This window comes from Bombina bombina, unplaced genomic scaffold (genome assembly GCF_027579735.1).
Source record: "Bombina bombina isolate aBomBom1 unplaced genomic scaffold, aBomBom1.pri scaffold_485, whole genome shotgun sequence".
Lineage (NCBI taxonomy): Eukaryota > Metazoa > Chordata > Amphibia > Anura > Bombinatoridae > Bombina > Bombina bombina.
The window spans coordinates 62,411-86,908 of record NW_026512546.1 but is presented as its reverse complement, the minus strand read 5'-3'; the positions used below and the strand labels follow the sequence as shown (position 1 = coordinate 86,908).

The 24,498-nt window shown below is 41.6% G+C and overlaps 1 protein-coding gene across 4 annotated transcripts in view; it reads right to left on the bottom strand.

Annotated features, from left to right (window-relative positions):
• LOC128644384 (zinc finger protein 84) overlaps positions 1 to 24,498 on the bottom strand; it is a 70,836-nt gene that overhangs the window by 45,224 nt on the left and 1,114 nt on the right. For 2 of the 4 annotated variants that reach the window (XM_053697012.1, XM_053697010.1), the window contains exon 2: positions 7,368 to 7,490. Coding sequence is in view for 2 of the 4 variants with exons in the window: in XM_053697010.1 (XP_053552985.1) it covers positions 7,368 to 7,428 (61 nt within the window). In the remaining 2 variants the exon portion in view is untranslated. Of the gene's footprint in view, positions 1 to 3,706; positions 4,094 to 4,201; positions 7,491 to 11,310; positions 11,426 to 24,498 lie in introns of those variants that run through there. The other 2 variants (XM_053697011.1, XR_008399981.1) reach the window with 2 other exon arrangements.

Here is a 24,498-nt window from a genome sequence, read left to right as displayed (position 1 = left end):
TTACACGTGTGTAACTCCAGTCTACCTAACTAGTCTACTTGTAACACAGCTGCCTTGTACAATATCTGTGTGCATCCCCCAGCCATTTGTTTAGCCCCCCCATCTAATTTACACGTGTGTAACTCCAGTCTACCTAACTAGTCTACTTGTAACACAGCTGCCTTGTACAATATCTGTGTGCATCCCCCAGCCATTTGTTTAGCCCCCCATCTAATTTACACGTGTGTAACTCCAGTCTACCTAACTAGTCTACTTGTAACACAGCTGCCTTGTACAATATCTGTGTGCATCCCCAGCCATTTGTTTAGCCCCCCATCTAATTTACACGTGTGTAACTCCAGTCTACCTAACTAGTCTACTTGTAACACAGCTGCCTTGTACAATATCTGTGTGCATCCCCCAGCCATTTGTTTAGCCCCCCATCTAATTTACACGTGTGTAACTCCAGTCTACCTAACTAGTCTACTTGTAACACAGCTGCCTTGTACAATATCTGTGTGCATCCCCCAGCCATTTGTTTAGCCCCCCATCTAATTTACACGTGTGTAACTCCAGTCTACCTAACTAGTCTACTTGTAACACAGCTGCCTTGTACAATATCTGTGTGCATCCCCCAGCCATTTGTTTAGCCCCCCATCTAATTTACACGTGTGTAACTCCAGTCTACCTAACTAGTCTACTTGTAACACAGCTGCCTTGTACAATATCTGTGTGCATCCCCCAGCCATTTGTTTAGCCCCCCCATCTAATTTACACGTGTGTAACTCCAGTCTACCTAACTAGTCTACTTGTAACACAGCTGCCTTGTACAATATCTGTGTGCATCCCCCAGCCATTTGTTTAGCCCCCCATCTAATTTACACGTGTGTAACTCCAGTCTACCTAACTAGTCTACTTGTAACACAGCTGCCTTGTACAATATCTGTGTGCATCCCCCAGCCATTTGTTTAGCCCCCATCTAATTTACACGTGTGTAACTCCAGTCTACCTAACTAGTCTACTTGTAACACAGCTGCCTTGTACAATATCTGTGTGCATCCCCAGCCATTTGTTTAGCCCCCCATCTAATTTACACGTGTGTAACTCCAGTCTACCTAACTAGTCTACTTGTAACACAGCTGCCTTGTACAATATCTGTGTGCATCCCCCAGCCATTTGTTTAGCCCCCCATCTAATTTACACGTGTGTAACTCCAGTCTACCTAACTAGTCTACTTGTAACACAGCTGCCTTGTACAATATCTGTGTGCATCCCCCAGCCATTTGTTTAGCCCCCCATCTAATTTACACGTGTGTAACTCCAGTCTACCTAACTAGTCTACTTGTAACACAGCTGCCTTGTACAATATCTGTGTGCATCCCCAGCCATTTGTTTAGCCCCCCATCTAATTTACACGTGTGTAACTCCAGTCTACCTAACTAGTCTACTTGTAACACAGCTGCCTTGTACAATATCTGTGTGCATCCCCCAGCCATTTGTTTAGCCCCCCCATCTAATTTACACGTGTGTAACTCCAGTCTACCTAACTAGTCTACTTGTAACACAGCTGCCTTGTACAATATCTGTGTGCATCCCCCAGCCATTTGTTTAGCCCCCCATCTAATTTACACGTGTGTAACTCCAGTCTACCTAACTAGTCTACTTGTAACACAGCTGCCTTGTACAATATCTGTGTGCATCCCCCAGCCATTTGTTTAGCCCCCCATCTAATTTACACGTGTGTAACTCCAGTCTACCTAACTAGTCTACTTGTAACACAGCTGCCTTGTACAATATCTGTGTGCATCCCCCAGCCATTTGTTTAGCCCCCCATCTAATTTACACGTGTGTAACTCCAGTCTACCTAACTAGTCTACTTGTAACACAGCTGCCTTGTACAATATCTGTGTGCATCCCCCAGCCATTTGTTTAGCCCCCCCCATCTAATTTACACGTGTGTAACTCCAGTCTACCTAACTAGTCTACTTGTAACACAGCTGCCTTGTACAATATCTGTGTGCATCCCCAGCCATTTGTTTAGCCCCCCATCTAATTTACACGTGTGTAACTCCAGTCTACCTAACTAGTCTACTTGTAACACAGCTGCCTTGTACAATATCTGTGTGCATCCCCCAGCCATTTGTTTAGCCCCCCATCTAATTTACACGTGTGTAACTCCAGTCTACCTAACTAGTCTACTTGTAACACAGCTGCCTTGTACAATATCTGTGTGCATCCCCCAGCCATTTGTTTAGCCCCCCCATCTAATTTACACGTGTGTAACTCCAGTCTACCTAACTAGTCTACTTGTAACACAGCTGCCTTGTACAATATCTGTGTGCATCCCCCAGCCATTTGTTTAGCCCCCCCCATCTAATTTACACGTGTGTAACTCCAGTCTACCTAACTAGTCTACTTGTAACACAGCTGCCTTGTACAATATCTGTGTGCATCCCCCAGCCATTTGTTTAGCCCCCCCATCTAATTTACACGTGTGTAACTCCAGTCTACCTAACTAGTCTACTTGTAACACAGCTGCCTTGTACAATATCTGTGTGCATCCCCCAGCCATTTGTTTAGCCCCCCATCTAATTTACACGTGTGTAACTCCAGTCTACCTAACTAGTCTACTTGTAACACAGCTGCCTTGTACAATATCTGTGTGCATCCCCCAGCCATTTGTTTAGCCCCCCATCTAATTTACACGTGTGTAACTCCAGTCTACCTAACTAGTCTACTTGTAACACAGCTGCCTTGTACAATATCTGTGTGCATCCCCCAGCCATTTGTTTAGCCCCCCATCTAATTTACACGTGTGTAACTCCAGTCTACCTAACTAGTCTACTTGTAACACAGCTGCCTTGTACAATATCTGTGTGCATCCCCCAGCCATTTGTTTAGCCCCCCATCTAATTTACACGTGTGTAACTCCAGTCTACCTAACTAGTCTACTTGTAACACAGCTGCCTTGTACAATATCTGTGTGCATCCCCAGCCATTTGTTTAGCCCCCCCATCTAATTTACACGTGTGTAACTCCAGTCTACCTAACTAGTCTACTTGTAACACAGCTGCCTTGTACAATATCTGTGTGCATCCCCAGCCATTTGTTTAGCCCCCCATCTAATTTACACGTGTGTAACTCCAGTCTACCTAACTAGTCTACTTGTAACACAGCTGCCTTGTACAATATCTGTGTGCATCCCCCAGCCATTTGTTTAGCCCCCCATCTAATTTACACGTGTGTAACTCCAGTCTACCTAACTAGTCTACTTGTAACACAGCTGCCTTGTACAATATCTGTGTGCATCCCCCAGCCATTTGTTTAGCCCCCCATCTAATTTACACGTGTGTAACTCCAGTCTACCTAACTAGTCTACTTGTAACACAGCTGCCTTGTACAATATCTGTGTGCATCCCCCAGCCATTTGTTTAGCCCCCCATCTAATTTACACGTGTGTAACTCCAGTCTACCTAACTAGTCTACTTGTAACACAGCTGCCTTGTACAATATCTGTGTGCATCCCCCAGCCATTTGTTTAGCCCCCCCATCTAATTTACACGTGTGTAACTCCAGTCTACCTAACTAGTCTACTTGTAACACAGCTGCCTTGTACAATATCTGTGTGCATCCCCCAGCCATTTGTTTAGCCCCCCATCTAATTTACACGTGTGTAACTCCAGTCTACCTAACTAGTCTACTTGTAACACAGCTGCCTTGTACAATATCTGTGTGCATCCCCCAGCCATTTGTTTAGCCCCCCATCTAATTTACACGTGTGTAACTCCAGTCTACCTAACTAGTCTACTTGTAACACAGCTGCCTTGTACAATATCTGTGTGCATCCCCAGCCATTTGTTTAGCCCCCCATCTAATTTACACGTGTGTAACTCCAGTCTACCTAACTAGTCTACTTGTAACACAGCTGCCTTGTACAATATCTGTGTGCATCCCCAGCCATTTGTTTAGCCCCCCCCATCTAATTTACACGTGTGTAACTCCAGTCTACCTAACTAGTCTACTTGTAACACAGCTGCCTTGTACAATATCTGTGTGCATCCCCAGCCATTTGTTTAGCCCCCATCTAATTTACACGTGTGTAACTCCAGTCTACCTAACTAGTCTACTTGTAACACAGCTGCCTTGTACAATATCTGTGTGCATCCCCAGCCATTTGTTTAGCCCCCCCCATCTAATTTACACGTGTGTAACTCCAGTCTACCTAACTAGTCTACTTGTAACACAGCTGCCTTGTACAATATCTGTGTGCATCCCCCAGCCATTTGTTTAGCCCCCATCTAATTTACACGTGTGTAACTCCAGTCTACCTAACTAGTCTACTTGTAACACAGCTGCCTTGTACAATATCTGTGTGCATCCCCAGCCATTTGTTTAGCCCCCATCTAATTTACACGTGTGTAACTCCAGTCTACCTAACTAGTCTACTTGTAACACAGCTGCCTTGTACAATATCTGTGTGCATCCCCAGCCATTTGTTTAGCCCCCATCTAATTTACACGTGTGTAACTCCAGTCTACCTAACTAGTCTACTTGTAACACAGCTGCCTTGTACAATATCTGTGTGCATCCCCAGCCATTTGTTTAGCCCCCCCCATCTAATTTACACGTGTGTAACTCCAGTCTACCTAACTAGTCTACTTGTAACACAGCTGCCTTGTACAATATCTGTGTGCATCCCCAGCCATTTGTTTAGCCCCCATCTAATTTACACGTGTGTAACTCCAGTCTACCTAACTAGTCTACTTGTAACACAGCTGCCTTGAATCAAATCATTCCAACCCTAATTTTACTACTATATACAGCTGAGAGCTGGCTCTGAGGGATGCACACTGTGGATCCTCTCCAACTTTCTAACCTTATTCAAAAACGCCTTCCCCATACTTCTATGGTATCCTGCCCTGACGTTGCTACAAACCACTATAACAATACTCTCTCCTCTGCACTCGACACCCTTGCTCCTCCACAAATACGCAAAACCCCACGTCGTCAGCTCCAGCCCTGGCACTCTCAGCAAACACGCTATCTACAAAAATGCTCCCGTGCTGCTGAACGTGCCTGGAGGAAATCCCGCTCTGAACACGATTTCCTACACTATAAGTTCATTCTTTATTCTTACTCCTCTGCCCTTCACTTAGCCAAGCAAAACTACTTCTCTTCTCTCACTCCTCAAACCCTAAACGTCTCTTCTCCACTTTCAACACTCTCCTCTATCCACCTGCACCACCCCCCTCATCTGACTTTAGTGCTCAAGACTTGGCAGATTACTTTTTCAACAAAACACTTACCATCAGAAGCAACATCCCACCACAAGACTGCAACCTTTCATCTGTGCCCCCCGGTCACCCCCTCCAACACTCTCAGTACCTTCCCCCCAACCACTGAGAATGAAGTGAGTTCCCTAATATCTTCCTCACACCTCACTACATGCCCCCTTGACCCTATCCCTTCACATCTAATACCCTCTCTGTCCTCTACCCTCACCCCAGCTCTTACTCACATATTCAACCGATCCCTTACTTCTGGTTCATTTCCATCATCCTTCAAACATGCAAAGGTCACCCCCATCCTCAAAAAACCCTCCCTCAACCCCGATTCTCCTGCAAACTACCGCCCCATATCACTACGTCCGCTAGCTTCTAAAGTCCTGGAAAAACTAGTTTTCAATCGCCTAACACACTTCCTATCCTCCAACTCATTGCTTGACCCCCTGCAATCTGGCTTCCGTCCCCAACACTCAACTGAGACTGCCCTCACCAAGGTTACTAACGATCTTCTTTCTGCTAAAAACTATGGCCACTATTCTATACTTATCTTACTTGACCTGTCTGCTGCCTTTGACACTGTTGACCATCCCCTACTCTTACGGACTCTCCGCTCCCTTGGGCTCTGTGACATTGCCCTCTCCTGGATCCACTCTTATCTCTCTAATAGGTCCTTTTCTGTCTCATTTGCTGGTGACTCATCCTCTCCACTGCCTCTGTCTGTTGGAGTACCTCAAGGCTCTGTTCTAGGCCCTCTACTCTTCTCTATTTATACTTCCTCACTGGGTAAACTTATTAGTAGCTATGGCTTCAACTATCACCTCTATGCTGATGATACTCAGATCTACCTATCCACCCCTGCACTCTCTCCTTCTGTCCTTTCCCACATCAGCGACTGCTTATCTGGCATTTCTTCCTGGATGGCCTCTCACCACCTAAAAATCAACATGTCCAATACTGAGCTTCTTCTAATCCCCCCAACTAATTCTACTCCAGTTTCTAACTTTACTATCACTGTTGGTGACACCACTATCTCCCCATCACCCCAAGTCCGCTGCCTTGGAGTTACACTTGACTCCAATCTGTCCTTCATACCCCGCATCCAATCACTCTCTTCATCCTGTCGCAACCACCTACGCAATATCTCCAAAATTCGTCCTTTTCTGAGTGCTGAAACTACTAAACAGCTAATCCATTCCCTAGTAATTTCCCGGCTTGACTATAACAACCTACTAACTGGCCTTCCTCTCTCCCGCCTCTCCCCCCTTCAATCCATCCTAAATGCCTCTGCTAGGCTAATCCCCCTCTCCTGACGCTCTGTATCTGCCGCACCCCTCTGTGAGTCCCTTCACTGGCTCCCCATTCACAGCAGAATTAAATTCAAAATTCTCACTTTGACCTACAAAGCCCTTAATAATGCAGCCCCCCCATACCTGTCCTCACTCATCAACAAATATACTCCAGCCCGACCCCTAAGATCCAACAACGATCTTCTGCTTGCCTCTTCTACCATCACCTCCTCTCATGCTAGACTACAGGACTTCTCTTGTGCGGCACCAACCCTCTGGAACACACTTCCTCGTGCTGTCAGACTTTCCCCCCAACCTCTCCTCCCTTAAACGCTCCCTAAAGACCTCTCCTCCCTTAAACGCTCCCTAAAGACCTTCTTGTTCAGGGAAGCCTATAATCAAATCAGTAACTAATGAATTCCACTTGCCTAATAGTTGCCCTCATCTAACTTCACACTAACATCATTCCCACCTTTGCAATCCCCACCTCCTGTTTCTCACCCTCCTACTCATTTAGAACAGGGCTCCCAATTCCCCCTGTATTTGTTTGTTAAATTATGTCTGGTGTCTCATATTGTACTGTCCTTTTATCTTTGTTACCTATGAACAGCGCTGCGGAATCTGTTGGCGCTTTATAAATAAATAAATAATAATAATACTCATTTGAAGTTCAGACTAAGTGCTATCACATTGTCTTGTTATCTTGCATTTGTTGATTATGCAAATGTAATGTGTTGACTGGTCCTTTAACAGATAACTGCACAACAATGTACCATCTGCTGATGCACAGGATCAGCTGAGATAGATTATCAGTTACCTGAGTTACTGATCTCTGGTATTCCTGACATCTCGAGTGTCTGATTATCGGCCATTGTCATCGCATCTGAGAGTTCTTCAATGAATTACAGGGATCCGCAGAACCAACAACTGTTACATGGACCTGAACACACATTAAATGAGAAGTCTGCACAAGATATTTTAGCAATACAAAAGTATCTAGACACTTACAGACACACTATAATACAGAGCTATGTGCCCACAAAATTAAAAAAATATATATATATATATATATATATATAAAAAAATATACGCACACACACACATACATTATATATATATATATATATATATATATATATATATATATATATATATATATCAGGGCTTGACAAATTAGGTCAAAATCTAGGGGCCATCAAAACAGAAACAAATATAGGAGCAGTTCTCATTCCTTCTGTGGGCGCCTTGGGTACATACATATGGAATTTAATACACACACACACACACATATATATATATATATAAAAGTCTGGTTAAAATACAAATATCCAATGTAAAAACAATGGAGTCCCAAAGTCTTTGTTTAAGCGTTTTAACGCTGCAAAGAGAAGATACGTATGCCAAAGCACGGAGAATATGGCGTATAAGCTTACTTACACCGGGAATTCTCAGGATTCATCTGAAGTGCAAAATTACGAAACTGCATCCGTTACATCTGCTGTAGCTTACACACTGTAGCTGTGTAACGTTCTTTGCGGTTCCGGTATCATCCATTGTAGCTGTGTGTGTAAAGTTCTTTGCAGTGCACACAGCTACAGTGTGTAAGCTACAGCAGATGATACCGGCACCGCAAAGAACGTTACACACACGGCTACAGCAGATGTAACAGCACCACAAAGAACGTTACACACACAGCTACAGCAGATGTAACGGCACCGCAAAGAACGTTACACACACTGCTACAGCAGATGTAACAGCACCACAAAGAACGTTACACACACAGCTACAGCAGATGTAACGGTACCACAAAGAACGTTACACACACTGCTACAGCAGATGTAACGGCACCGCAAAGAACGTTACACACACTGCTACAGCAGATGTAACGGCACCGCAAAGAACGTTACACACACGGCTACAGCAGATGTAACGGCACCACAAAGAACGTTACACACACAGCTACAGCAGATGTAACGGCACCACAAAGAACGTTACACACACGGCTACAGCAGATGTAACGGCACCACAAAGAACGTTACACACACGGCTACAGCAGATGTAACGGCACCACAAAGAACGTTACACACACAGCTACAGCAGATGTAACGGCACCACAAAGAACGTTACACACACGGCTACAGCAGATGTAACGGCACCACAAAGAACGTTACACACACGGCTACATCAGATGTAACGGCACCACAAAGAACGTTACACACACGGCTACAGCAGATGTAACGGCACCACAAAGAACGTTACACACACGGCTACAGCAGATGTAACGGCACCACAAAGAACGTTACACACACGGCTACAGCAGATGTAACGGCACCACAAAGAACGTTACACACACGGCTACAGCAGATGTAACGGCACCACAAAGAACGTTACACACACTGCTACAGCAGATGTAACGGCACCGCAAAGAACGTTACACACACTGCTACAGCAGATGTAACGGCACCGCAAAGAACGTTACACACACTGCTACAGCAGATGTAACGGCACCGCAAAGAACGTTACACACACAGCTACAGCAGATGTAACAGCACCACAAAGAACGTTACACACACGGCTACAGCAGATGTAACGGCACCACAAAGAACGTTACACACACGGCTACAGCAGATGTAACGGCACCACAAAGAACGTTACACACACAGCTACAGCAGATGTAACGGCACCACAAAGAACGTTACACACACGGCTACAGCAGATGTAACGGCACCACAAAGAACGTTACACACACGGCTACAGCAGATGTAACGGCACCACAAAGAACGTTACACACACAGCTACAGCAGATGTAACGGCACCACAAAGAACGTTACACACACGGCTACAGCAGATGTAACGGCACCACAAAGAACGTTACACACACGGCTACATCAGATGTAACGGCACCACAAAGAACGTTACACACACGGCTACAGCAGATGTAACGGCACCACAAAGAACGTTACACACACGGCTACAGCAGATGTAACGGTACCACAAAGAACGTTACACACACGGCTACAGCAGATGTAACAGCACCACAAAGAACGTTACACACACGGCTACATCAGATGTAACGGCACCACAAAGAACGTTACACACACGGCTACAGCAGATGTAACGGCACCACAAAGAACGTTACACACACGGCTACAGCAGATGTAACAGCACCACAAAGAACGTTACACACACGGCTACAGCAGATGTAACAGCACCACAAAGAACGTTACACACACGGCTACAGCAGATGTAACAGCACCACAAAGAACGTTACACACACGGCTACAGCAGATGTAACGGTACCACAAAGAACGTTACACACACGGCTACAGCAGATGTAACGGCACCACAAAGAACGTTACACACACGGCTACAGCAGATGTAACGGCACCACAAAGAACGTTACACACACGGCTACAGCAGATGTAACGGCACCACAAAGAACGTTACACACACGGCTACAGCAGATGTAACAGCACCACAAAGAACGTTACACACACGGCTACAGCAGATGTAACGGCACCACAAAGAACGTTACACACACGGCTACAGCAGATGTAACGGCACCACAAAGAACGTTACACACACGGCTACAGCAGATGTAACGGCACCTCAAAGAACGTTACACACACGGCTACAGCAGATGTAACGGCACCACAAAGAACGTTACACACACGGCTACAGTATGTAAGCTACAGCAGATGTAACAGATGCAGTTTAGTTTGTGTATTAAGAAGGATCGTTTGCATGTCCAGAGGAGGGCGTTCTTCACTTCAGATGAATTCTGAGAATTCCCGGTGTAAGTAAGCTTATACACCATATTCTCCATGCTTTGGCATACGTTTCTTCTCTTTGCAGCAGTACAACACTTAATGGGACAGTGAAGTAAAAAAAACCCCAACCTTTCATGATTCAGATAGGGCATGCAATTTTAAACAATTTTCCAATTTACTTTTATCACCAATTTTGCTTTGTTCTATTGGTATTCTTAGTTGAAAGCTAAACCTACGAGGTTCATGTGCTAATTTCTTAGACCTTGAAGGCCACCTCTAATCTAAAGCATTTTGACAGTTTTTCACCACTAGAGGGCGTTAGTTCATGTGTTTCATATAGATAACATTGAGTTAATGCACATGAATTTACAGAGAAGAGAGCACTGATTGGCTAAAATGCAAGCCTGTCAAAAGAACTGAAATAAGGAGCAGTCTGCAGAGGCTTAGATACAAGGTAATAACAGAGGTAAAACGTGTATTATTATAACTGTGTTGGTTATGCAAAACTGGGGAATGGGTAATTAAGGGATTTTCTATATTTTAAAACAACATTCTGTTGTTGAGTGTCCCTTTAAACAAAGACTTTGGGACTCCATTGTTTTTACATTGGATGTTTGTATTTTAACAGACTTTTTATTTATGGTGTATCTTTTGTCATTTTATGTATGTGACACTAGACATATTTTTATTGCAAATTTAGCCCATTTGTAGTTCAATTTAGATCTTCCTATTTTTGTTCAGTTTTGTAGGGAAGTAGAGGACTCCTCATTTTTATTCTAGATTGTTTTTTTACGATACTTCAAGCACATGATATATTTACATAATTTTCTCCATTTGCAGAAATGCAGCCCCAAACATGTAAAAACCTCTACCATGCTTCACTGTTGTCTGCAGACACTCATTCTTGTGCCGCTCTCCAGCCCTTCAACCAACAAACTGTCTTCTGCTACAGCCAAATATTTCACATTTTGACTTGACAGTCCAGCGCACCTGCTGCCATTTCTCTGCACCTCAGTTCTTATGTTTTCATGCATAGATGAGCCTTCTTGTCATGAACAGAGCGAGTTTTTGGACGCATGTATTCCATGAAGACCACTTCTGACCACTGTTCCCTCTAAGGTGCGCGGCTGCGTGGCCGCGCACCTTCCCTTCTGGTGTAGCGCAGGCAGAATATCAGGCCGCGCAGCACCTGCTGTGAGCAGAAGCAGAGAGAGGAAAATGCCTGTAGAACTAATTTGCCAAGTGCCGCCTGCACTGCGCATTGGACCCAGCAATCTGTCACTCATCTAGCCTTATTCTGTGTTCCTGTATGCCAGCACCGAGCTAATGTACTCAGCTTAAAAGTATATTAGCTCAGTGCTGGCAGCAGCGCTGTATACAGGAACACAGAATCAGGCTAGATGAGTGACAGATTGCTGGGTCCAATGCGCAGTGCAGGCGGCACTTGGCAAATTAGTTCTACATTTTTGGGATCTCAGCTCTGCACCTGCCTGACTGCCTCCACTATCTATGCCTCCCAACTGTCCCGGTTTCTGCATTGCCACCACTAGCTCATAAGTGTTGCACACAGTATTTTTAATCTTAGTGCTAGTAGGAATGTTGGAGCCGGAAGTGGAAGAGAGCGCCAGGCCCGGACTGGACGTCGGGCATAGCAGGCAAATGCCCGGTAGGCCGCAAGGTATTTTAGCCCCGCCCACTGCGACATCACGGCATAAAAAAATAAACTGAATTTTGTTTTCCAATATTTAATAAATTTGAAGTTAATGTTATTAATATTTTTTTTTACTTTGTTTAAACTTTATTATCGACTCTTGTGTATATATTTGCACACACAGTTCAGCACATCACATTCTAGTTCAGGCCGGCGGCTGCCGCCATAATACATTCCCCATTCGGATAGGCCGCACACAGGCGCACTGCTTCCGGCCATACGCAAATGCTAATGAGCTGACAGGAGGAGGTCTGAGCGCACTGAGTGATGTTGACGACACCCGGCACGCGGCTGCACTACATTGATACCAGCATGCCGCGTACCGGGTCCACGTGACACAGAGAGAAGCAGCGAGCAGCTGAGACAGCTGTTGTCAGACAGAGGTGAGCCAGACTAGTGTGCTGCTGCGGCTGCCTGTGTGTCACGTGTGTGACTGTCACTCCGTGGTTGGAGGGAGGCCTCAGGCTGGAAAAGATGCTGCCGCCAGGCCAATGCTCCATCATGCATATTGCCTGTCATTCAGTGAGACCTGGGGAGCAGCAGTGCGTGACGTGTGCGGTGCGACCGTGTGTGCCAGACTCAACTGCTAGACTGTTAGGTGAGGAGAGCTGTGAGTGCACTGTGAAGATGCAAGGCTGTGACTCAGCAGGTGGCCAGGTAGCTGAGGTCACTCTGGTCTCTCAGAGAGAGAGAGAGGACCCGACCGTTTCTTTTTCTTTGGAGTCAATGTTTGTGAAACTTCCTGTTCTGGAGCACATGACATCAGCATGCACATCGCAAACACAAATCATTAGTTGGCCGATGGGAAGGAATGTAAGTGCTAACTAATGATTTGTGTTTGCGATGTGCATGCTGATGTGCTCCAGAGTGTGCTGCTGAGGTGCCGTTATCTCTTTAGGAGCAACAAATTAAAGGTGACATCATTTACTGCAGTGCTTTGAATTGAACTCCAACATATTTTTTTTAGCAGACTGTGTGTAGCAACTAAGCTGAAGGGCAGAGTTAACCTCTTAACTGCTGGCATTTCAGAAAGGCTGCAGACTTACCCAGCTTAATTCTTGCAGCCTGCTATAAAAACAAATTTATCAATACAGTTTTAAAAGCATTGACTGCTATAAAAGTTTTCAAACTTTTAATATTATCAAATAAAAAATGGGGAAAAAAAGGTTATAACATCCTTTTGTGTTTAACAAATAACAAAATAGCTAATGTGAGAGTCTCCCTGGAATGGAACTGTTTCCAAGTTTTACAGCATATAACAAACACTGAGATTGAAGTAAGCTTGTTGATCTTTCTGTTGGTATATGTGTTTAACATGGGTATTTGTAAACTTACATAACATCCAGAGGATTGTATCCCTTTAAGGTCATCTGGTCATGAGTTAATGACAGGCTTATATTATTTATGTATGCAGTGTCACTATCTTCAACACATCTGTGTTAAAAGCCTGCTTGTTATTTGGATAAATTAGAGTAACCATTCAAATTAACACAGCCACATTGCCAAAGATATTGAACTGCAAACGGTTACTTTAATTTACCCAAATAACAAGCAGGCTTTTAACATAGATGTGTTGAAGATAGTGACACTGCATACATAATATAAGCCTGTCATTAGCTCAAGACCTTAAAGGGATATAATCCTATGGTTGGTATTAAAGTTTACAAATACCTGTGTTAATTTGAATGGTTACTCTAATTTATACAAACAACAAGCAGGCTTTTAACAGAGATATGGTGATTCTGAAGATAGTGACACCGCATATACAATATAAGCCTGACATTTAAAGGGACATACATTTTTGGTTGGTATCTAATCTCACAAACACCTTTGTTTACATAAACAGTTACTCAAATTTACCTAAACAACTAGCAGGCTTTTTTCAGAGATGTGGTGAAAACAGGGACACCACATATATAATATTAGTCTGTCATTAACTCATAACCTTAAAGGGACATAATTCTCTGGATGGTATTAAAGTTCACGAACACCTTTGTTAATGTAAACGGTTACTTCTATTTACCTCAATAACAAGCAGGCTTTCTTACACAGATGTGGTGAAAATAGGGAAACAGCATACATAATATAAGCCTGTCATTAGCTCATGACCTTAAAGGGATACAATCCTCAGGTTGGTATGCAAGTTTACAAACACCCATGTTAAACACATATACCCACAGAAAGATCAACAAGCTTACTTCAATATCAGTGTTATATGCTGTATAACTTAGAAACATTTCCATTCCAGTTAGACTCTCACATTAGCTATTTTGTTATTTGTTAAACACAAATTTTTTCTTTCATGATTTAGAAAGAGAATGCAATTTCAATCAACTTTCTAATTAACTTCTATTATCTAATTTGCTTCATTCTCTTGATATTCTTTGTTGAAAAGTATATCTAGATAGGCTCAGAAGCTGCTGATTGGTGGTTGTACATAAATACCTCTTGTGATTGGCTCACACATCTGCATTGCTATTTCTTAAACGAAGGCTATCTAAAGAATGACGCAAATTAGATAATAGAAGTAAATTGGAATGATGTTTAAAATTGTATTCGCTATCTGAATAATGAAAGAAAAAAATTTGGTTTAATGTCCCTTTAACATTTCACAAGCCTTATTCAGCTAATACCCATTATAGCACTGACAATCATGCTAAAATGCCCCAAAATTGAATATTGTGCTAGTCATTCATACTAATTGTATATACAGTTGTCATCTACTATACACTATTTTTTATTTTTTTTAAAAAAAAGCATGTTTGATTTGTCAAATATGTTTTTGTCACTTAAACAAGTATTATACTTTCCATGTTTGGTATACGGTTAACTAAGAAATGATGAGCGGGGGGAGTGGGCCTCTTTACCCTAAAATGCCTGGGCCTCTTTTTGGTACCAGTCCGGCCCTGGAGAGCGCTATACATCCTGTACGCGCTACACTAAAAACCCCAGACTGACTGAGTAATAAGCAGTTGCTGTCGCTACACTAATTTTGACTACAGACTCAGAGCCATAAGACCGGCTCCTTCTCTAGCTAAACTGATTGGCCTGCCCTGTTAGCATAGGACGCTGAGGGAAAGCTAAATGAGGCACAGCAAGAAGGGACCGGCAATAACAGCAGTTACTATATATAGCCTTCATTCATAAAAAAAAAACTGACACTTGCCTCCAAAAACCCTTAATTTATTATACAATCTAAGACAGAGCAATCTAAGACAGGTCACCTGATCGCCCCCAGCACACAGAATAATTTTACACTGCGTGCGTGCTGCTGTAGGAAGTATGTTCATGTTGGTGGAGTTAGAGCAGGACCCTTTAGACAGCGTGAGTAACAAACTCATTCATTATTTGTTGTCAGTAGTGCCTTAGATGTTTGAAGCTGTTCACACTCCTTTACATGAATCTATGCTTCAAAGTAGCTGTGTCTGACTCTGTTGGTAGTCTCCCCCCTCCCTGCTCTCAATTCCTTCTCAAGACTGTGTGGCATCTCCCCTCCTGTTATCTATCTCTAACCTACTTGTCATGAGGATGATGTCAATAGGTTATCAGAAAAGATAAATCACATGGGAAATGTGTTGCTGGGGGTTGGGGATTCCTATTTCAGAATAAATATTAACCCCTTCTTCAGACTTTGCCACATAGTGTGTATGTATGAGTGTATATCTGTGTATGTTGGTGTGCATTTGTGTATGTATGTGCATATGTATGTATGTATGTGTGTGTATATATATATATATATATATATATATATATATATATATATATTTTTGTGTGTGTTTGTGCACACAACCTAAATACGCCACTGAGTGTCATACATATTTTATGACTAATTAATAAATGAATCTGTATATATAGGAAATGAGTGAACTTTCTAGTAATTATAATTTCTTCAAAATGATCCTCCATCCTATTTCTAACATACTCATGTATCCACCACGAGCTGATATTTTATTGCCATGTGCATAAAAAAATAAGAAAAAGAAAAAAAGTAAGGGCAGGGGTAATTAAATATTTTTTCATAGAGTTAACTTGTTTTAATTGAGCCAATCATTTTTTTTTGCAGTTTCAAAAATACCCCAATATTATACATAAAATGCTTTCAAATGTTTGCAAATTATTCAAATATTTCCACAAAAACATTTCATAATTTTAAAGAAATGGCACATATGTACACATACATTCATATATGTTATTAGTAGAAATGTAAGGCAGCTACAAGTACATCAAATTAAATCCCTTATTTGAAGAAAGCAAAGTACATATCATGTCCCTCTGTGTATTGTGGGTGGCACTAGCAACAGAGGGGCTGCTGTCTATACATAAAATATATATATAAACCCTGAGTCCTCTCAATGCTTCTAGATATTTAATCTTTTGTAAACTATTGTATATGTATAAGGGCTGGTTGATTATATACTGTTGCTGCACATGGGCTTCTACTTATGAAAATAATGTGGGGACACAATGCTGCAAGCAGGTCCGCTTTTTGGGTGGAGCGAGTAGGCTGCACTCATTTACACACCCGCCGGCATGTTATCAGATCCCATAAGTTATTGGTTGTAATGCAGGTGGAAGCTTTCTTTGTAAGAAACTTGTCCAGGGATGCTCCTACATGGTGAGGCTAGAGAAGGAGTTAGGTGCTTGTGGTTTCCTGACATTAACTGGTGGATTGAGGCTGTGGAAGGTAACGGTTAGTTATTTGTTGTCTTGAAACCTTTTTATTTTACAGAGTCTGTGAAGCCATTTTAATATTTCAGAACAGTAAGATTTAGTGTTTTGGGAAGTAAACTAGTTGCCAGGAGTAGCCTTTTATACTGCAAGGAGGCATAGGTGTGTTTTGCAGTATTTATACAGCAGTCTGACTTTCAGGATATGTGCTTCATTGCAAAGTGATGTGTTCCTTTGGTCCCCTTTATATTGTCGTGTTTGATGAAGCTCATGTGTGCATGTGTTTGTGCGTATGTGTGATGTGTGGTGTGTGTGCATATGAGTGTGTGTGTGCATATGAGTGTGGGCGTGTGGTGGGTGTGTATGTGGTGTGTATTTATATGTGTGTGTATGTGGCGTGTGTGTATGTGGTGTTTGTGTGTGTGTGTGGTGTGTGCATATGAGTGTGTTTATATGTAGTGTGCATGCATCGGAATGTACCTGTGATGTTTGTGTGTAAGTATGTATGGGAGGGCTGCTTTGCCTTAAAATGCCCGGGCCTATTTTTTTTTCTCAAAGATCTCATTTAATCTTATTTTTAGACTTTTTCTCTCTTCTATATTTGCTAAAATCAGTTAACAGCAATGTGAGATATATATATATATATATATATATATATATATATATATATATATATATATATATATATATATATATATATATACTAAAATCAGTTATCAGCAATTAAATAAAGTTGGTAAAAACTGAGTGTATTCACATGGACTTTAAGAATTGTGAATATTCCAACAAAATATTCTCACACCCCAGGTCTCAGGGTTATAATCACTTTATAACAACATTTACTGTCTCCAGGTTTATTTCATTATGCTGTGTGTGTATATATATATATATATATATGTTTATATTTTAAAGCAGGAATATTTATGTTAGGATGTTTTTATAGACGTGGTTAAAGTAAAACCGGTGTAAAAAGCTTGAAATATTTAATAATATAATCTGTAATATATTAATGTAATGTAATAAAATATATATATTGCCGCACACAAGCGGTATCAAGCCCGCACACAGAAAAAAATAATTGCACGCACGGAAAAAAAAATAGAGGGAACATTGCTTCTGACCAGACATCTCCAGACAGTAGATGGGAGTACCACTGTTACTGCTAATCCGGAGCTGGGCATCTTCCTTTTGTGAAGGGAATAAGCATGCGTCTTTCATCTGCTGCACTGTTTTATTGGCCGACCACTGCGCACTAAACGTTGCCCGTTTCTTTGTGCTTCTTCAGAAGAGCTTGGACAACAAATTTGGAAACCCATTTGCCTTGGAATTTCTGCCTGCAGTAGAACTGCACAGCAGTGTAATTTATATCACACACAAACACACACTGATTTGCCTCTTACTTTACAACTTCCTAAAAATTCGAAACAGCAGCGTAATTTATATCACACACAAACACACACTGATTTGCCTCTTACTTTACAGCTCCCTATAACTTCTGCACAGCAGCGTATATTTATATCACACACAAACACACACTGATTTGCCTCTTACTTTACAACTTCCTATAACTTCTGCACAGCAGCGTATATTTATATCACACACAAACACACACTGATTTGCCTCTTACTTTACAGCTCCCTATAACTTCTGCACAGCAGCGTATATTTATATCACACACAAACACACACTGATTTGCCTCTTACTTTACAGCTCCCTATAACTTCTGCACAGCAGCGTATATTTATATCACACACACACACTGATTTGCCTCTTACTTTACAGCTCCCTATAACTTCTGCACAGCAGTGTAATTTATATCACACACAAACACACACTGATTTGCCTCTTACTTTACAACTCCCTATAACTTCTGCACAGCAGCGTATATTTATATCACACACAAACACACACTGATTTGCCTCTTACTTTACAACTCCCTATAACTTCTGCACAGCAGCGTATATTTATATCACACACAAACACACACTGATTTGCCTCTTACTTTACAGCTCCCTATAACTTCTGCACAGCAGCGTATATTTATATCACACACAAACACACACTGATTTGCCTCTTACTTTACAACTTCCTAAAAATTCGAAACAGCAGCGTAATTTATATCACACACAAACACACACTGATTTGCCTCTTACTTTACAGCTCCCTATAACTTCTGCACAGCAGCGTATATTTATATCACACACAAACACACACTGATTTGCCTCTTACTTTACAACTTCCTATAACTTCTGCACAGCAGCGTATATTTATATCACACACAAACACACACTGATTTGCCTCTTACTTTACAGCTCCCTATAACTTCTGCACAGCAGCGTATATTTATATCACACACAAACACACACTGATTTGCCTCTTACTTTACAGCTCCCTATAACTTCTGCACAGCAGCGTATATTTATATCACACACACACACTGGTTTGCCTCTTCCTTTACAGCTCCCTATAACTTCTGCACAGCAGTGTAATTTATATCACACACAAACACACACTGATTTGCCTCTTACTTTACAACTCCCTATAACTTCTGCACAGCAGCGTATATTTATATCACACACAAACACACACTGATTTGCCTCTTACTTTACAGCTCCCTATAACTTCTGCACAGCAGCGTATATTTATATCACACACAAACACACACTGATTTGCCTCTTACTTTACAGCTCCCTATAACTTCTGCACAGCAGCGTATATTTATATCACACACAAACACACACTGATTTGCCTCTTACTTTACAGCTCCCTATAACTTCTGCACAGCAGCGTATATTTATATCACACACAAACACACACTGATTTGCCTCTTACTTTACAGCTCCCTATAACTTCTGCACAGCAGCGTATATTTATATCACACACAAACACACACTGATTTGCCTCTTACTTTACAGCTCCCTATAACTTCTGCACAGCAGCGTATATTTATATCACACACAAACACACACTGATTTGCCTCTTACTTTACAACTCCCTATAACTTCTGCACAGCAGCGTATATTTATATCACACACAAACACACACTGATTTGCCTCTTACTTTACAGCTCCCTATAACTTCTGCACAGCAGCGTATATTTAAATCACACACACACACACACTGATTTGCCTCTTACTTTACAGCTCCCTATAACTTCTGCACAGCAGCGTATATTTATATCACACACAAACACACACTGATTTGCCTCTTACTTTACAGCTCCCTATAACTTCTGCACAGCAGCGTATATTTATATCACACACAAACACACACTGATTTGCCTCTTACTTTACAACTTCCTATAACTTCTGCACAGCAGCGTATATTTATATCACACACAAACACACACTGATTTGCCTCTTACTTTACAGCTCCCTATAACTTCTGCACAGCAGCGTATATTTAAATCACACACACACACTGATTTGCCTCTTACTTTACAACTCCCTATAACTTCTGCACAGCAGCGTATATTTATATCACACACAAACACACACTGATTTGCCTCTCACTTTACAACTCCCTAAAAATTCTAAACAGCAGCGTAATTTATATCACACACAAACACACACTGATTTGCCTCTTACTTTACAACTTCCTATAACTTCTGCACAGCAGCGTATATTTATATCACACACAAACACACACTGATTTGCCTCTTACTTTACAGCTCCCTATAACTTCTGCACAGCAGCGTATATTTATATCACACACAAACACACACTGATTTGCCTCTTACTTTACAACTCCCTATAACTTCTGCACAGCAGCGTATATTTATATCACACACAAACACACACTGATTTGCCTCTTACTTTACAACTCCCTATAACTTCTGCAGAGCAGCGTATATTTATATCACACACAAACACACACTGATTTGCCTCTTACTTTACAGCTCCCTATAACTTCTGCACAGCAGCGTATATTTATATCACACACAAACACACACTGATTTGCCTCTTACTTTACAGCTCCCTATAACTTCTGCACAGCAGCGTATATTTATATCACACACAAACACACACTGATTTGCCTCTTACTTTACAGCTCCCTATAACTTCTGCACAGCAGCGTATATTTATATCACACACAAACACACACTGATTTGCCTCTTACTTTACAGCTCCCTATAACTTCTGCACAGCAGCGTATATTTATATCACACACAACACACACTGATTTGCCTCTTACTTTACAAGCTCCCTATAACTTCTGCACAGCAGCGTATATTTATATCACACACAAACACACACTGATTTTGCCTCTTACTTTACAGCTCCCTATAACTTCTGCACAGCAGCGTATATTTATATCACACACAAACACACACTGATTTGCCTCTTACTTTACAGCTCCCTATAACTTCTGCACAGCAGCGTATATTTATATCACACACACAAACACACACTGATTTGGCCTCTTACTTTACAGCTCCCTATAACTTCTGCACAGCAGCGTATATTTATATCACAAACAAACACACACTGATTTGCCTCTTACTTTACAGCTCCCTATAACTTCGCACAGCAGCGTATATTTATATCACACACAAACACACACTGAGTTTGCCTCTTACTTTACAGCTCCCTATAACTTCTGCACAGCAGCGTAATTATATCTCACACACAAACACACACTGATTTGCCTCTTACTTTACAGCTCCCTATAACCTTCTGCACAGCAGCGTATATTTATATCACACACAAACCACACTGATTTGCCTCTTACTTTACAACTCCCTATAACTTCTGCACAGCAGCGTATTATTTATATCACACACAAACACACCTGATTTGCCTCTTACTTTACAGCTCCCTATAACTTCTGCACAGCAGCGTATATTTAAATCACACACACACACACTGATTTGCCTCTTACTTTACAGCTCCCTATTAACTTCTGCACACAGCAGTGGAATATTTATATAACACACAAAAACACACACTGATTTGCCTCTTACGTTGACAGCTCCCTATAACTTCTGCACAGCTAGCGTATATTTATATCACACACAATACACACACTGATTTGCCTCTTACTTTACAACTCCCTATAACTTCGCACAGCAGCGTATATTTATATCACACACAAACACACACTGATTTGCTCTTACTTTACAGCTCCCTATAACTTCTGCACATGCAGCGTATATTTATACACACACAAACACCCACTGATTTGCCTCCTTACTTTACACCTCCGTATAACTTCTTGCACAGCAGCGTTAATTTATATCACACCACAAAAACACACATAGACCTTTGCCTCTTACTTTACAGCTCCCTATAACTTCTGCACAGCAGCGTATATTTATATCACACACAAACACACACTGATTGCCTCTTACTTTACAGCTCCCTATAACTTCTGCACAGCAGCGTATATTTATATCACACACAAACACACACTGATTTGCCTCTTACTTTACAGCTCCCTATAACTTCTGCACGAAGCAGCGTATATTTAAAACACACAAACACACACTGAGTGTGCCTCTTACTTTACAGCTCCCTGATAGACGTTCTGCACAGCAGCGTATATGTTATATGCACACACAAACACACACTTGATTTGCCTCTTACTTTAGCAGCTCCCTATAACTTCTGCACAGCAGCTAGATTTATTAGCACACACAACACACACTGATTTGCCTCTTACTTTACAGCTCCGCTATAACTTCTGCACAGGCTGGCGTATATTTAAATCACACACAAACACACACTGATTTGCCTCTTACTTTACAAGCTCCTAGAGACTTCTGCACAGCAGGCGTATAGTTATATCACACACAAACACACACTGATTTGCCTCTTACTTTACAGCTCCCTATAACTTCTGCACAGCAGCGTATATTTATATCACACACAAACACACACTGATTTGCCTCTTACTTTACAACTCCCTATAACTTCTGCACAGCAGCGTATATTTATATCACACACAAACACACACTGATTTGCCTCTTACTTTACAGCTCCCTATAACTTCTGCACAGCAGCGTATATTTATATCACACACAAACACACACTGATTTGCCTCTTACTTTACAGCTCCCTATAACTTCTGCACAGCAGCGTATATTTATATCACACACAAACACACACTGATTTGCCTCTTACTTTACAGCTCCCTATAACTTCTGCACAGCAGCGTATATTTATATCACACACAAACACACACTGATTTGCCTCTTACTTTACAACTCCCTATAACTTCTGCACAGCAGCGTATATTTATATCACACACAAACACACACTGATTTGCCTCTTACTTTACAGCTCCCTATAACTTCTGCACAGCAGCGTATATTTATATCACACACACACACACTGATTTGTCCTCTTACTTTACAACTCCCTATAACTTCTGCACAGCCAGCGTATATTTATATCACACACAAACACACACTGATTTGCCTCTTACTTTACAAGCTCCCTATAACTTCTGCACAGCAGCGTATATTTATATCACACACAACACACACTGAATTTGCCTCTTACTTTACAGCTCCCTATAACTTCTGCACAGCAGCGTATATTTATATCACACACAAACACACACTGATTTGCCTCTTACTTTACAGCTCCCTATAACTTCTGCACAGCAGCGTATATTTATATCACACACACACACTGGATTTGCCCTCTTCCTTTACAGCTCCCTATAACTTCTGCACAGCAGCTGTATATTTATATCACACACAAACACACACTGATTTGCCTCTTACTTTACAACTCCCTATAACTTCTGCCACAGCAGCGATATATTATATCACACACACACACACACTGATTTGCCTCTTACTTTACTGACCTCCCTATAACTTCTGCACAGCAGCGTATATTTATATTCACACACAAACACACACTGATTTGCCTCTTACTTTACAACTCCCTATAACTTCTGCACAGCAGCGATATATTTATATCACACACAAACACACATGATTTGCCTCTTTACCTTTACAGCTCCCAATAACTTCTGCACAGCAGCGTATATTTAAAATCACACACACACACACTGATTTGCCTCTTACTTTACAGCTCCCTATAACTTCTGCACAGCAGCGTATATTTATATCACACACAAACACACACTGATTTGCCTCTTACTTTACAGCTCCCTATAACTTCTGCACAGCAGCGTATATTTATATCACACACACACACACACACTGATTTGCCTCTTACTTTACAGCTCCCTATAACTTCTGCACAGCAGCGTATATTTATATCACACACAAACACACACTGATTTGCCTCTTACTTTACAGCTCCCTATAACTTCTGCACAGCAGCGTATATTTATATCACACACAAACACACACTGATTTGCCTCTTACTTACAACTCCCTATAACTTCTGCACAGCAGCGTATATTTATATCACACACAAACACACACTGATTTGCCTCTTACTTTACAACTCCCTATAACTTCTGCACAGCAGCGTATATTTATATCACACACAAACACACACTGATTTGCCTCTTACTTTACAGCTCCCTATAACTTCTGCACAGCAGCGTATATTTATATCACACACAAACACACACGATTTGCCTCTTACTTTACAACTCCCTATAACTCTGCACAGCAGCGTATTTTTCACACACAAACACACACTGATTTGCCTCTTACTTTACAGCTCCCTATAACTTCTGCACAGCAGCGTATATTTATATCACACACAAACACACACTGATTTGCCTCTTACTTTACAACTCCCTATAACTTCTGCACAGCAGCGTATATTTATATCACACACACACTGATTTGCCTCTTACTTTACAGCTCT